This window comes from Mycteria americana, chromosome 6, assembly GCF_035582795.1.
Source record: "Mycteria americana isolate JAX WOST 10 ecotype Jacksonville Zoo and Gardens chromosome 6, USCA_MyAme_1.0, whole genome shotgun sequence".
Taxonomy (NCBI): domain Eukaryota; kingdom Metazoa; phylum Chordata; class Aves; order Ciconiiformes; family Ciconiidae; genus Mycteria; species Mycteria americana.
The window spans coordinates 69,014,271-69,030,832 of NC_134370.1; the positions used below are offsets into that span (position 1 = coordinate 69,014,271).

Sequence of the window (16,562 nt, forward strand, 5' to 3'; positions counted from 1 at the left end):
TATCCAATGATCTCTTCTGTATTACTGAAATATGAACTGGAGAAAATACAGAAAACAACCAAAATGAGAGGAGAGTTGCCAGCATTATGTGGACGTTCGGAATGAAGTCAGGGAGTTTACGCTGGCCAAGGGCCAGGCCTGAGGTTGCATGCGTATTGTTATTTTGGAGTGAGGCAGTCCCTTGGTGTACAGGAAATCCATTGCCAGTGTTTGCTCCGCAGAAGACTTGACGCAAAAGCTGTAAGTGAAATAAGCACATACCCTGTGGTCAAACCCATCAGTAACGTAAGCCTCTGTTACTCTCTGTGTTGAAACACTATTTCCCAAAGCAGGGAAAAAACAGCTTTTCTCAAAGTACACAGGGGAAGGGAGTGTGCACACCTATTTATCTTTTCATTTCTGAGGAGGCAGTTAGAATTAATGTGGCTGCAACTAATACAGTTGGATAACATGTATCAGTAACTTCTGATGGACATTGTGTATCAAACGCATTAACTGAAACTAGGATAACAACAGCTCTTACGCTTAAAGCCCACATTGTAGAGTGTGCAAAGCAGCCAGCAGATTTTTTTTTTCCCCCTGCAGCTGAACAGATAGTGCTTTCATCTCGTAGGGAAGATGCAATATGGGTAGCATCCCAATACTCAGGGGACGCTTGTGAAAGCAAAGCTGTAGTGAGTCAAGGTTGAAATTGTACGGAGACGATTCAGGCAGGATTTGCTTGGTTTTAATGCATCATGTTTTAGTGGATTGTGTACCCCCTCAGGATTCTTTGGCTTTAGCAGAGGTACATGCTCTTACTTTTCCCCAAATGGTAAATCCATAAATTGAAAACTAATATTCAGGACGGCTCTAACACAAGAGGAAACTTGCCCATCCCATGACAGCTTAAGCCGAAGCCTAAGACCACAAATCACAGGAGAAAGCAGCATCATTAAAAGCTTGGTTGCATTTTTTAGAGACAAGTTTTTCTTCAAAATAGGATTTGTTGGTTTGTGTCTTTCCTCAAGTTGCAAATAAGCTGGGAATAAAATTTCCGTCCATCCTTCAGTGGGGAATCCACAGTTCCCTTGAGTCGCAACCAAGCGGAGGTGGTTTCTGAAGGAAAGGACCACGAAACCATAGAGAGCAATACAGGCTTCACTGTTTTTGTAACTTGAATAGTACCAATCTGAGGACATGACTTTAAGGATCAACAAAAGCTGGTTTTATTTTTCTGGAGCTGAGCAGCCTTTCAATTAGCAAGGCACTTGCTGTGGAATAAGAGCACAGTCATGTGGAACACAATCTGTTTTCTTAAGTGGGTGGACACGCCTTAAGAGACTCTGATTAGTGCTGGTATTTGCTGTACCTCAATACAAATTGCACTGGAGTCACATGAAGCCCCGAGTCAGTCACGATGTGCACAGAGTACTGCTGCAGGCCACAACTGTTCATTGATGAAATGAGGCTGGTATTGGAGAAATATGCCTGATGTGGCAGTTTCCAGTGGGACAACCAAACACGTCATGCAAGAGAAAAAGGCAGAGACAGTAAACTTGTGTGACTCCCGGACGTGTTCAATATCATCTGTGCATGTCAGGAGAGGGGCTTGCTTTAAGCTATAAAATTGTTTAAAATGTGAAGAAACGGCAGGTGTGCTTACCGGATCTCTTAAATTGGTGTAGCGACCCCTGTTCTGTTGAGCTGCCTTCTGTCAGCTTTGGCTTTGAGCATTGTGTCCTTCTCCGTAAGAGGAAGATAGGCTTTTTCTTTTGTGGGTGTAATGTGTGGAGGAGAGCAGGAACATCAGGCTTTGCTTGGGATAGAGCATTTTTCTTTCAGATGATAGAATTAAGGAAAGAGAGAGACTGTGAAAGAAGCTGGGAATGGGTATAAGCTCCAAAATTCACGGACTTTGAAGATCTGCTAAGGATTACAGAGTTCCCCAGATGCACTTTTATTCAATTCCTTATTTGCTGTCAGCAAAGCTTGTAACAAAGGAGAAACCAAAGGTTTTTTTCTGATTATTAGCTACTTTGGGAACTCATACACCACACTAATGGAGAGGAAACCAGCATGTCTTTTGGCTGAAGCCAGGCTGCTTCAACCTGTTTCTAAAAGTTACGGAGTAACAGCAGGTACCAGATGAGAAATGACTCTCAAACCTCTCTAGAGACACTCTCTTCAGTGTGAGAGGAGGCGGGATGGTAAAAACCTGTCTGATTTTTTTGGAGCTGATCTCTTAAGCCCCAGATTCGCCTAAGCCTTGCAGGAGCAACAGATGGGAAAGCCTACGGAAAAAGCTGGTTTTTGCTGCTTGATGTTAACTCTTTGGCCAGATAGGAAGTTGCTCTGTTCTGGTTTTAAGCTCCATTTGAATGGGGACGAAGTGATAAATTGAGGGGACGACTGGAGGGAATTCTTCTCTTGCTTTTATTTCTTGCATTGAATGTGGAGAATAGAGCACTTATCAATTAGCTTAGTCTGCTTTCCACTTCCTCTGCTCAGCAGATTCTTGGCTTACAGCAGGGCTGGGCACCATCTAGTGCAGTATTTCCAAGAATATTTGACTTGAGCCTTCCTCTGCTGAAATCTCATTGGCTTCAGTGGGAGCAGTTAAATCATTCGATGCCATTTGAACGTCCCACCTTTCATGCGTATGAAGCATTGTCTTCCTCGGACTGCCTCAGCCTCCGTCTGCTCGTGAACTTCGGTCCTTTCGCTTCGGTCCACAGGCTGAGTTAAACCATAATCCCAATAAAAGAGATGTGTCATCATCTATTGGGGATTTTCTTTTGAAAATTTGAGATCAAACGGACTGGAAGAAAGGATCTAATTTTTAAATTACTTTGATGCCACTATTACATACAATCTGGTGCGTATTGCAGACAGCTCTACTGGTTTCGTCAGTGCCAGAGAGATTGTTACAGAGTCAGTAAGAACAAAAGTTGGACTTGCTGGCTACTTGGTGTAAGTGCCCAGCATTAGGGTTCTGGAGACCTGTGTTACTGGAAGCAGGTTTGTGGGGTGCTCTTTCTAAGGTTTTCTGTTTCTTCCTTTTCTCTCCTTTTCTCTTTTTAGGGTACTGGCTACCTCAAAGTGATCCCACATTTCATAGTAAAGCTAAGTTTGTTTTTAACATTTTCTCCAAGTATGAAGGTAGTTAAGTGACACCCCACTTGCTAAGTGACTAATATCTTTGACTGTTTGTGATTGTTCCATGTGCCAGAAGCTTCAGGGGTGATGTAACTTTCTAGCTGCGGTCCATTAAAATCTGTCAAGTAATTAAAGTTTGATGGTTAAAGTGAGCCCAAGGAATGAAGCAGAACAGTATTTCAAAACAGGCGCTTTTTTTCATCCCCCCTCCCCCCTCCTGAGGGCCTGTGATTCATTTTGCTTTTTATTTTGTGCAGATCTGCAGCCTGTTACCTACTGCGAGCCAGCTTTCTGGTGCTCGATATCCTACTATGAACTCAACCAGCGAGTGGGAGAGACTTTCCACGCCTCTCAGCCCTCTATGACTGTGGATGGTTTCACTGACCCATCTAATTCTGAACGCTTCTGCCTTGGTTTACTGTCTAACGTGAACAGAAACGCGGCAGTGGAACTCACGAGACGACACATTGGTAATTTCTATTTCCTTGTTTTAGTCAGTGTCTTTCAAGGTGGAAGGTGGAGACCTGCATGTAAAGCTTTTTATTTACCTAACCGGCGTGCAGCTTGGTCAGTTTTAGAACACTGCGATGTTTCAATACCCATGGTGTTTTAGCAGGCTAATCTTCCATAAAGGCACACTAATTGTATTTTTTCATAAAAGTATAATTAAAAAATGCACTGAGGAACACTAAAATTGTTGCATGTAATGGAGGGAGACAGAATTTAAACTTTTACCCGCACTCTTCCAAACTATATTTGGATGGATGTTAGTGATAATCTTGCGTATTCCTGTTCCTTCCTGCACTATTTTATTTTCTAACTGACTGTTCTTTTATAAATGGAAACTTAGTGCCTTGATTTTCATCTCAATTTCCACTTTTCTCGCTTATACTGCAAGGTAACATTCAATTTTGTTTTCAGTTAAACTTGCGCTAAATAGAATATCCCAGATTTATGCAATTTTAATAAAAGGCAAAATTACTTATGCTTTGCTGTGTTTTCTGCTGACTTCTATCAAAAATGAACCTGCTTTTTGTCCTGATTTTGCTCCCCTTAATATCCTTTCCTGAGCAGTAAACTTCATCCAGGAGGATCTTTCTTTACCTGTTTCTAATATGATTTCCAGCACCAAAAAACCCCCAACCCTAAACAACCCACCAAGATTCAGAAATCAGTCTTTAAATTCAGCGGGCTCCTTATGCTCTATGGAAGAATGAAAGCAAGATATTCAACTAGGAATGTAAGACCACAGCAAATGTTTATTTGAGCAACAAACATGTATTCCTGAAATTTGTTTCTTTATTAACTGAGATTTTACTAATTTGTGTAAAATCCTATGGGAAATGTATGTTTGTCCTGGTATACAGTGTCATCTCAAGCAAAAGGCAATAATTTGAAAATGTTGTAGACTTTAATTCCAAATCACTAAGTAAATAAACAAACAGTTGTATCCAGCTGTGATGACTTTCAGAAAAGGTTGAAAACCGTATGTTAACTGAAACATTCATATGGAAAATATCAGACATGTATGTTTGGAGTAAGCAGGCTGTGAGATGGTAAATTTATGCAGTCCAGGCTGTGATTGACAATGGGGCCGGAGAGTGCAATTCTGACTTTATAAATTGGTCCTCCTGCCTTCCTCAGCTTAACTCACTCACGGAGCAAATTTATTGCTCCCTGATGGGATTACCCAGTGGCTCAAAAGAGGTGGTTTTCATTTTCCATCAATCATAGTTTAGCTGCTTTTTGAGAGCTGTCTCATGCAGAGGTTGTCTACGTCTCTACCAGCTCTTCTTGCAGCTTTTGCAGATGGTTGTTCTAAGCTAAACTAAATCTGTGCCTTGTGTTTCCTAGGAAGAGGAGTAAGACTCTACTACATTGGCGGCGAGGTGTTTGCCGAGTGCCTTAGTGACAGTGCCATTTTTGTCCAGTCTCCCAACTGCAACCAACGCTACGGCTGGCACCCAGCAACAGTTTGCAAGATTCCACCAGGTAAGGAAGCACGCCTTATCTGTGATCCTCCACAGGCTTCACCTTTTGCAAACGGGGACTTGCTATGGAAAGCGAGCTCTTTGTCAAGGTAGGCATGGAGTTGCTGACCTCTGTTCTTGACAATAATCAGAAACTTGAACCCTATTATAAGCAACTTGATAACTTGAGCAGGGCATTTTTTATAGCATATAGGATGAAGGTACTGATAAAGGAGGCTACTACGTATGCTCCAACAATTGTCTGCACTACATTCATACCAGTAGGAAGGAACAGTACTCCAGCATCTAAGCAGAACTAAGAGCAGAATCTGCCACTTGTTCCATGCAGTGTTTTATCAGTCCATTATTGTATTGTAATTATCTGATAGTCATGTTTATAATTTTGTTTGTACCTTGAAGTAAAAGAATATAACATAAGACATTTTTCTTAATTTAGATTCACCCATAATGGATTTAATTTGTTACTTTTTACTGTTCTGTAATAAAACTTCCCGCCCCTCCTTTGTGAATTAGTTTTATTCTAGGGAAATTGCATTTGCAGGCACCTTGTTGTTCTGGTTACAGCAAACGTATGTCTAAAGTATGCTGAAAGATTACAAGAGAATTTATTGCATCTATCTAGGAAGAAAATACTTTTTTGTTAGATACATGCAAAAGAGCTAGGATGAGAGAATGCCATTCCAAAGGGAATGTAGCTATTTAGCTAGGCTTACAAAAGCTAATTTTTTTACAGTTAAAGTATGTATATATTTAAAAACCGAGCTTTTTTGTTTAGAAATATCTGAGTAAAGATTGTCTGTTGTTTGAGAAGAGGTCCATACACTGCAAGCTCTGGCCCATCTTAATGGGTTTCCTTTCTCAGATGCTTAGGAAGCAGCTGCCAGTGTTGCAAACATGACTTAATTCTCCAGCCACATCACAAGAGTCCACCCCGGCTGGAGTCAACATCTGAAGACATAAACAACCCACATTTCCGCTGTAGATTCATCTAAGGCATATTTTTTGGACTCCAGCTCTCCCCACTTTTGCCACAGTCTTTGGCCGCCTTCTCAGACTCATCTTCAAATCTTTGCTGGGTTTGAAGCAGTTTCTTCATTCCCTTGTTGACAAGATCAAGTCGTACCCACTCCTCCCAGGCACAGTCGTGGAGAGACCTGTTCCCATCCAGTCCTGAAGTCTGAACAGCTTGGCAGTCTGATCCCGACCAAGATTTTTGCTTTCCTTGCCATAGCTCTTTCTCTGTGCTCAGCCTGGCCCTGATGCTCTCTCCCTTCTTATCTTTCCCCGCCTTAGACTGCAATATGCCTGACACAGCTTCCCTTCAAACTCTCTGCAAGATACATGGCTCTTGGGCTGTGCTCTTTTATGGTCACAGAAATGGGTAGTTGCTTCTGCAGCTGCTGAGCTGTTGCATGCAGTTACGCTTTGCCCTATGCAGTTCGACCCAAAACAGATGACAGCGTGAGTCCAGCCCAAGAGAGTAGGCTCAGAAGTGATTTTAGAAAAATACAATTCATCACAGTCCAAATGGTTGTTTTTCAGACTTGGCTCCTATGTAATCCCAAATGAACATTAATTGTGTGCCAAGTTCCAGAGTTTAACTTGTTTCTGGTTATCTGGGAAAAAGTAAGCATAGCAACACGTTCTTAAGAGTTGTGTGTGTATTTATTGATTTATTTATTTGAACCATGAAGGATGTTGTTATATTTCACCTTTATCACCTAAAAAGAGTTGAATAAGTTGTTCCTGGTGTTGTAGCTGGGACTAAACATTGGGGAAAAACTCCAGTTTTAAAGGAAAATTCTTTTGAATAGGTTGTTCCCAGTCTTTTAGCTGGGACTAAACATTGAGGGAAAACTCCAGTTTTAAAGGAAAATTCTTTGGCGCATGGTAGTTACATTTAAGAGATGATTACAGCAGAAGCAGCTCTGCTACCAGCCTTTTTAACCCTGATAACTGGTTTCTGGCTTGCCAGAGCGGTTTCACTTCAGAATTTCTCCCTTAGTTCTGCTGACGGACACCATGTAAATCCAACACCAGTGAGTTCCTGGTTTTAGGCTGTGCACGCCTTTCTTTCAGGCCCCATAGCGATTGCTGTTGTTAAGTGTTCTGGTCATAGTTAGGCTTTGAATTACAATATGAGGGAAATGGTTGTAAATGAGATAGAAGGAGGTTCCACATGAGGATCCCAAGTCTGGTCTCGTAGATCGCAATCTGTGGGCACTAGCATCCATTGTTCTCTGTCCTGTAACATGGTTTTCTTCCTTTTCAGCATATGAGCTGTGGAAATGTGGCAAACTTGATTCCTTTTCTGAAATGCTGTGTTTAAACAATCTGTGTGTGGTATCACGTGGTCTGAGGACATGGGAAAGCGGCACTGAGTTTCTTTCCATCCTCAGAAAGAAATGGATTTCTTAATCTAGTTAAGCTAATGCCTTGTTCTTGTCATGTTCTTTTTTCACAGGATGTAACTTGAAGATTTTTAACAACCAGGAATTCGCCGCTCTCTTGGCTCAGTCTGTAAATCAGGGCTTCGAAGCTGTGTATCAGCTGACCAGAATGTGCACAATTCGAATGAGCTTTGTCAAGGGATGGGGAGCAGAATACAGGTCAGGCCTTTTGAATAAACTGTGTGGTATGCTTGTGTTTGCTATTGCCACTCCTGTATTTCACAGCCTAGGAGAGTGTTCTCGCAAAGCTTCTTTACTCAGTTTTTAAGATGGGGGGGAATTAGCACAGTGTCTCTTTAGTAATGCAGATAGGCTGTAGTTGTTGAGAATGTGTTGATCTCATCTCTTGTTTTTCCCGTCCTGTCTGTGTAAAACGTACGTCATGTGATATAAATGGAATCATAGAATAATCATAGAATCATTAAGGTTGGAAAAGACCTCTAGGATCTGTCCAACTGTTATCCCAACACCTCCATGCCTACTAAACCATGTCCTGAAGTGCCACATCTACAAGTTTTTTGAACTCCTCCAGGGATGGTGACTCCACCACCTCTCTGGGCAGCCTGTTCCAATGCTTGACCACCCTTTCAGTAAAGAAATTGTTCCCAATATCCAGTCTAAACCTCCCCTGGCGCCACTTGAGGCCATTTCCTCTGGTCCTATTGCTTGTTACCTGGGAGAAGAGACCGACCCCACCTCTCTACAGCCTCCTTTCAGGCAGTTGTAGAGAGTGATGAGGTCTCCCCTCAGCCTCCTTTTCTCCAGGCTGAACAACCCCAGGTCCCTCAGCCGCTCCTCACAAGACTTGTTCATGGAAGACCGTGTGCATTTGGTCACAGCGTTGTACAAACCAAAGGCTTTACCTGAAGCACAGCAGAGAAATCCAGATGGCCTGTGTAGGAACTGTTACAGGTTTTTTCTTAAAATTAGACATGTATTTGATAGTTTGAGCATCTTATGACTATGCTGTTACCAGGATAAGGATCAGTGTGAGTGCTTCCTAATAGATATGGGTGGGTTTTGATGCTTCTTTTATCGGGGACTAATGGGATTAAAATAAAAGCACATTGGCTTGAAAATTTACATTTGGAAGAACTGTTAGAGATGCTGCAAAATTGTAGTTAAATCTCCTCATCCTTTCCTTAGTGGCTGTCATAGGGCAGTTGCTTAAACATGACCAGAGGCGGTGGGAGAAACAGGGTTACTATTTTTCCCAGTGAATATTGAAGATAAAAAAGGAGATGCAGCAGGGTCTGGTGTTTGGAATCGACGATATGATTATTCTGACAACATGGGGACAGTGGAGAGAGTGTGAGGGACGTAGTACTCCATAGCTTGTGTTGCTGTCGCTCCACTGCATTACCAAGCAAACGTCCCTACGTAGCAAAGGGAGTGAAATCAGTGTTTAATAGTACAAGCGGGGGGACGAAACTCGTCGGAAAATGAATGTCGTTTTATGAGAGAAAGCTGGCAAGGATTTAAGCCAAAAGTGATTTTGAAATACTTACTTGACTGTGTACCCTTTAAATCTGTGGTCTTATTTGAAAACCTGGGGGCAGTCCCTGCCTCCCGGAGCAGCAAGGCTGTCTGCCGATGCTCCCCTTGCACAGCTGCCTGCAGCAGACAGGGGAGATGCCGTGGTATCAGCTGGAGCCTGGGCCCTGCACGTTACTCTCCCACTTTCTTCATTTCTCCAGATGTTTGGAGTCCATTTTGTTTTGAAATTGTCCTGCACCCGGGCCAGAGCATTTCAGCCCTGGCTCGCAGCCACGGCTCGTAATGAAATCCAGATGAGCGTGACTTACGGAAAGTCGACTATCTCATTAGAGTATTGTAGTCAGTGAAACCCTACGCTCACGCTGACCGCGCCGAAGCTGCTCTCTTGCGCCTTCATTTCCTTGCCACAAAATACTACATCTGATTGCCTTTGTCAGAGCACGTTTATTTGTTGAACTGATTCGTATATGAAAACGTAACTGTGGGAGCTGCATCCAGAGCACCGTTCCAGTGATTTCTGGTTCAGCTGCTTAGCCTTTTGAGCAGTCTAATTGGTGGGGTGTTTAGTGCTCTTGTGCGCCAGGGATTTGGTGGAGGGAAGGGGGGAGAAGCCAATTGCACGAGCAGCCTGCGATACAGAGGTTCTCCTCTGTCCACGAGAGCCCGGTGGAGCAAGCTGAAGGCATGGAGAGCTTTGAGGGTTTGCCTTTCTGAAAGGCTGGAGCCAATGTGTTGGTCATCTAGGTGGGAAGGCAGAATGAAGTTTGCTGTGACAGATTTGCAGAGGGCAGAAGTGCGGCAGCCCCACGGCTGGCGGATTTCTTTATAGTATTGCCAGGACAGTTGTTGGACTCAAGCTCAGTGTTAGGCTGGTTTCAGGCAGCAAAGGGGAATGCTCTGTGTTAACTTAAGGGAGATCAGTTTTTCCTGGGACCTGAGAGGTTTGTATCCTTCACTGAAGCTGTGAGAGGTGCTCTGCTCTCCCTGTCCTGCAGTCCTCCTGCCCAAACAGTTCACAAGACACCATTTAATGCAAAACACTTACATTAAGTCACTGTATAGGACAAGCCCTGCCCATACGCCCACTCTTGGGGCATCGCCTGGCCTGCCAGCTCCGGTCAGCCGCGCCTGAGCTGGGAATAGGTGGGGTGCCTTCAGGGAGCTGCTTCCATTTTCAGTTCAAAGGATGAGAGAGAGAGATTCATCAACAGAATGGGTTACAGCCCTTGGCCAAAGCCTCGCAGAGCCGTACCCTGGAGCCCGCTCCTCTACCCTGCCGCGAAGGGGCAGGGATGGTGGTGGGAGCGCAGGGCAGCCCCACGGAGCAGAGGGTCCCCTTTTCAGCAGCGGTTTCTCCCTGGGCCCCACAGACTTTGGCTTCTCCCTCCCACAAATGGATTCCAAGGACGGCTTCTGTGGGAAACGAGGGTGTAAAACAAGGCTGTTTCCAGGCTATTTCTCTCTCTTCGTAATCCTCCTCCTCCACAGCAGCTGTCCCTGACTCTGCCTGGAATAAGACTTAGGCCATCCCTCGGCCGAGGAGGGAGAGCCCCTTGCCCTGTGCCTTGGCCTCCCTTCCCTTCCTTTCCTCCCCATCTCTTCCTGCTTTACCATCTGGAGACACTCCATGGGGCCTGGCCTCGGGGAGAATAACAGAGAGGCGGACAGGAGAGGGGGAAGGTGCTTTGCGGCAGGGGAAAGTAAAAGCATGGTGTGCGCTGACCCAGCAAGGCATCCCCCTCTACTCTCTGGCCACAGCTGCCGACTCTTGAGGGATTTTAAACCACGTGATTTAAAACCGTGTTTCTGCTTTGCTGATAGGTTTTGCAGCTTTTTACACTGCAGCGTTTCTGCTTCTTTGGAGGCAGCTGATCGAATGCAAATCTGTGGGAGTGCCCCATGCACAGCACGTGTAGGGGAGGGTTCACACCTCCAGCGCGTCCTCCCAAGCTGGGCAAAAAGGATGCTCAGCGGCAGCTCTGGCCGCACGAGGGAGAGGCTCCGCGGGGCCGCGGGAGGGAGGCTGAGTGGCTGAGTGGTGATCTCTCTCCGTCACTTCCACTTTCCGCTAAAACCTAAAGATGCGGTAGAAAGAGACTATCCTTGTCTTATACATCGAGAAATGTGTAAGAAACATATCTGGTAAACTGCTTACGTTGCTGTCTAATTAGGAGAGGCAAGGTCTGCAAAATAAAACTGAAGAATTTTGCTTAGATAATCACCTTCCTCTCTCTTCAGGGAATCAGATGCTGCCTGTTTTCAGGAATCTGAGTAGTAAATAGGTTATGCGGTGAGCTGCTCCTTTGGGATCGTAAGAAATGTAAAGAGAAAAGGTAGGGGTTTTAAAAGAAGTTGGCAGCATAGGCTGAAAGCATGTTATAGAGGAGAGAGACATTCCTTTGGCCCCACATGCAAGACTATTGTCTAAGCAGGAAAGAATGCTTCAGTAGCTGTAAAACCTTTTCACATTTGTAAAGTTTTGTAAGTCACATTTATGTTCTTTTTTTTCTTCTCTCCCCCCCCAACCCCTTCTTTCTTGTAGGCGGCAGACTGTGACCAGTACTCCCTGCTGGATTGAACTGCATCTTAATGGTCCTTTGCAGTGGCTAGACAAGGTCCTCACACAAATGGGCTCCCCGAGTATTCGTTGTTCCAGTGTCTCCTAAGGAAACATCTCCTGGGGGTGGGTGGGGGGAGCAAAGACTCTGGAAAATGGAATTGGCTTAACCCTTAGCAAAATGTGTAGTGCATAGTAAACAAATTCCCAGTTATCAAAGCGATGAGCAAAAAAAATCTGCTAAAAAAAAAAAAAAAAGGTGGGTTTTCTTTGTTTTGTTTTTTAAACTAAATACCCATTTAAGCCACTTCCACTGAAACTGTTAGCACTTTGGTTACAATGCTATGGGCCACTGCAGTTAGAATTTGAAGCTGCAGTTTATAATGGTAAAAAACTGGACTTTGTTTCAGCGGAGAGAAGCCAGTGCTCTGCCTCCAGCCGTGTCGTGCCTGTCTGGCTGCTCGCTCCGTGCTGCTGTGAGCACGCAGGAGCCACTGATGGCTCGGAGGAAACTTTCCATTTGCCTCGCGCAACTCCAGGCTCGTGTCATGCAGCATCTCTGCAAAGCCAGATCCCGTGGGACTTTGGGATGACTCTTGCTCATGCTTTCCTGTCTCCATCCACCTGATCCACACCTGTCCCCTCTGGGATTGCAGCAGCAGGGGGAAAAGGAAGCATTTAAAGCATACACAAGAACTAATTCCCCCAGTGATGTTCCCAAAAGGAATGAATTTCCCACGCTGGACTACTAACAAGGAGGCAGAGTCTTGCTTCGTGCCTGAGGGATGCAGCCGATACCCTGATGGGCTCAGGCTGGATTGACAGGAAGCAAAAGGCCAAACTTAAGGCTCCTTCTGATATTGCTGCAGCGACTTTTGACTTGAGCTGCTCAGACAGACGTTGGTCACGTGAGGAGCTCTGGCTGGATGAGTTAAGCCTTCGTTATTGTGCAGTCTATTTGCATTAACTACAGAAAGTTTGTATTCTATTTTCTCAGTATGTTGAATGGTATCTGCCACTTCTGAAGTCTTAGGGGCTTAGTGAATTCAGTGTCCAGGTCTGCTCTAGTGATGGAAGTGAACAGGCCCTTGCTGCCATTTTCAGAATATGCAATTTAATAGGTTATCCCATGCTGTCACATGTGACTGCGCATGAACCAGGACATCTCAGACACAAAACCCTTCTGTTTAAAACTTATTTCAGCTGATTAAAATGCTCTGAGATGTGGTTTTGCCTGGAGAAATTGGGAGAGTGTGTATTTACTTGTATTATAAAATGTTCATTTTAAACATACATGCTCCAGACTGTTTAATATTTTTTTTCCCTGCAGCAACTGTCATTCATGGCAAACAACTTCCACAACTGGAAAAAACCCTCAGCACTTGTTTTTATGGTTCAAATTTGCCAAATAAGTCTCATAACTTTGTCAGTGCTGTCCAATTATCTGTTTCTTTATATCTGCATTGAATATCATATGCATTTGTGCCAAAATATTAGAAGGGGGAAGGGAGAAAGTGATGAGAAAGTGATAATCAGTTTCCTATGGAAATCTTTTTTCTTTTTTCTTTTTTTTTGTTCATATACGAAAGACAAACACAAGCTAGATCCGGCTCTGGGAAGGACAGACTCATATGGACTTTGCAATGGTTTGCGTTAAGGCTTTAGTCCTGCAAACTTTTGGGCTCCCGGATGCGAACGCGAGCGGCCCCACTGAGTTCAGTGGAAGTTTTCCTGCGTGCCGGGTTGAGGTTTGCAGCTTCAGAGCACCCTGGTCCCATAATGGGGCACTGACTTGTAATAGCATTTCAAACACTTACCAGGAATTTCCATGAACCTGCCTGTCTGTAGGGAGGCTTTTCCGATGTGCTCGTTCCTTTGAGACCGCTCTGTTTGTCAGCCCCACCGCCTGGTTTGCAACTAAAACACCGCTTTTGGACCTGAGGCATCGGCAAGACAGGGTACGAGGCGCCCCTTGTTCAGTGGACACGGGAGCAGATGATCCGAGAGGCTCATTGCTGGTGTTTGCTTTACCAGGCAAATGCAAGGATGCTTGAGAGGAGAGTTTTCTTCCAGAAACAAGAAATGACATTTTGTATATGAAATTCAAATTCCGAGGAAGACTTTCAGTGGTGGTTGTGCTCCTGAACGACACAGGCACTTTTGAGTATCCTCTTGCAGAATTTTGACTGGAGCTTTCACTGTGCAACGCAGTTTGTATCATAGCGCTGGAGGTTTCCTGGGGTTTTAATTTTTTTTTTTTTTTTTTTAGTTTTTGCTATGTGTCTGATTTTAGTTAAATCACCGATTGCATGGACTTGTGCAATAAGAGCATCTGTATAAAATAGTATTTTCTAGCCACTTAAAAAGTAGGTCTGTCTGTCGTCATGGATTGATTTGGCATATACTTTCAGATACAGGTTTCTCATATAGTTGCAAACAAAAATTTACCCTGACTCTTGTGGAAGTATTTGACTTGCTGTTTTAGTGAGAGGGGAAAAAAATCTGTGATGTAAAACATCCCCAGGTTTCCTCCCTGAGTGTCTTTAAGTCACATTTGCTTATTTTAGTGAACAAACTGTTTTCATTGTCCACATAATCGTGGAGGAAGTTGGACTCTGTGGTGCCTTGTGCGTTAGCAACAAAAACGACATCTTAAATTCCAGAGTCGGAGGGTTCATTACGCGTAACGGTGCGTGCAGGAGCCCGGCCTGGCCCAGAGGCTACAAGCTGGAATAAACCCTAACTTTAATCTGAGGTTTGCACACAGAATCGCCTCCTCAGCCAAACGCAGAATTGGACCTGGATTTCTGCTATCAACCACATTTATATCTTCTACTTGATAAAGGATAATGAATTGTTAACCGTGATTAATAATGCCTTTTGAAAACCAGGATTCAGATGATGCATAAAAACTTTGGTTGATCTCACCTCATCATCCCTTAAGTAAAACGACTTCAAATGGAAAATGTAAGCTGGTCTAGCAGTACGGTTAGATAAAATTGAGAAGATTATCTCCACTGAAGTATTAATTTCCTCTCCTCCCCTTTGCTTGCCTTCTCACTAATTCATAAAAGCTTTATGGTTTCTCAAGTTACCTTATAAAGTCAAATGGAAAGTCCTGCAGCATGCAACAAATGAAAAGATGAAGGTTGGGGAAGGGGTGTGATCCAAGGGACGTTACGGCCGAGTTTCCTTTTATGTTGCACAGTTGCAGTGGATTGTACGGAGGAAAGCCAGTTCCCCCGCCAGCTCTGAAACGTGCTTAATCGTGCCGTTCGTGTGGACACTAACGATAGGGAAGAGGTAGCATCCGCCTCTAGATTATCGTAGGCAGCGGTGCCCCAGAGGTGCACGTGGCTTCTTCTTGGTTTCACTTTTTTCTGAAACTTTAATAAAGTAGCTTTGATATGTAGCACAAATGTATGCAATCAACCATGCCCTAGCTTAGATTACATATCTGTACTGGAATATCTTTTCATTTAATGGTAGTCTTGGCTAGTTTTACCAGGATTTCATACATTTTTGTTACTAGTAGAGAGTCACTAGCAGGAACTTTGACTCTTTTTAATTGGTGTAGCCATACACAAGGGCCTGGCTGCTGGCAGATGATATTGATGGCCTTGTGGTTTTAAATGACTGTGGTGATTTTTTTTTTTTTTTTATTTTATTATTAATGTATTGAACTGAATTGCAGTTTGTATTTTGTGTTAAGCTTGTCTTAGAAGTAATCCAGTGCTGTCCATTTGATTTAATCGCCAGGAATCAGCATGCTTATGTACCAAGATGGCGAAATCTAATCGTAACAAATTTCCCCAAAGCTCTGGCTACCCGCATACGCCCTGAAAAAGCTGGGGGTAACCTTGGAGCAAGAGTTAAACAAATTAGGTTCCTCTCCCCTTAAGGATCAGCATAGTTTGAGCCATGCAGAGGACTCCTTTGGACTCCATCTCAAGCAGCAAGTATCGACATCTGTGCCTTGTGCTGCTTACTAACTGGAAAAGCACAAGGAGCAAGAAGAACACAGCTCAGCGAAGGACTTCAGCCATATCACACAACAGCTGGGAGCTTTCCTAGTTCTCTAAGGTACTGGATAGGTAGGAGGAATGGAATTTCACAAATAAGCTGGTAAGCTAGAATGAGAAATAATTAGTCACTATATAGTAGCTGATCGAGCGGTATGGTTAAGAAATTCAGTATATGTTTTTTATTATGTACATGCTTTTGTATTTATGTTGTCTTTCTTGAATATTCAGATGAATCAAATATTTAATTTTTAACAGAAAGGGCAATTAAGGACTCAGAGTATTAAATCTTTCATACGTTCCTTTCTGAAAATTGCTAGAAATTAGGCAGTTAGTGAGGTGAGAAGAAGAGACTCGCCTCAGAACTGAGCAACAAACCCTGGCAAACACAAGAGAACAAGGCCGCCTGCAGTAGGAGCCTTTGCCCGAGTTGCTGTTTTGTCTTTTAGCAACAAGCCCGGTTCCCAGATGGGCCCTCGAATTGTGCTTTGCAGATTTATGAGGCTTTAAAAAGAAAACAGCGTATTACCCCATAAACGTTTTGGTTCATCTTAGGTTTCCTCCAGTACGCAGATACTCGAGGAGTCTGCACCAGTCTGTGCTGCTGAGATGCATCTAGTTCACTCTCCCAATGGAGGCAGCCTACTTTCTTCACTCTAGACTGAACTATTCCCCCTTCGGTAGATATGTATGAGCATGTTTGCGTTAGCGTTTAGATCTTCTTAACCCGAGATGGTATGTTAATGACCGGTGATGTCACCTACCTGCTTTAGCTTGTTAAGCATTATTCACCTATTTTGTTACTAAAGGCCTGTACTATGTATGCCCTCTTATTTCATACGTGAAACTGTAAGTTCTATTTTTGACATTTTAATAAACTTTGATTTGAAAACTGAGGCTCATGAGA

General features: G+C 43.7%; 1 protein-coding gene across 3 annotated transcripts in view; it reads left to right on the forward strand.

Annotated features, from left to right (window-relative positions):
• Positions 1-16,547, forward strand: part of SMAD3 (SMAD family member 3) — an 80,906-nt gene extending 64,359 nt beyond the window's left edge. For 2 of the 3 annotated variants that reach the window (XM_075506399.1, XM_075506400.1), the window contains exons 6-9: positions 3,396-3,608; positions 4,993-5,130; positions 7,594-7,738; positions 11,619-16,547. In XM_075506399.1, coding sequence (XP_075362514.1) covers positions 3,396-3,608; positions 4,993-5,130; positions 7,594-7,738; positions 11,619-11,742 — 620 coding nt within the window. In that variant the 3' untranslated portion in view covers positions 11,743-16,547. The remainder of the gene's footprint in view (positions 1-3,395; positions 3,609-4,992; positions 5,131-7,593; positions 7,739-11,618) is intronic. The other variant, XR_012776311.1, reaches the window with a different exon arrangement.
• The last annotated feature ends 15 nt before the right edge of the window (positions 16,548-16,562 follow it).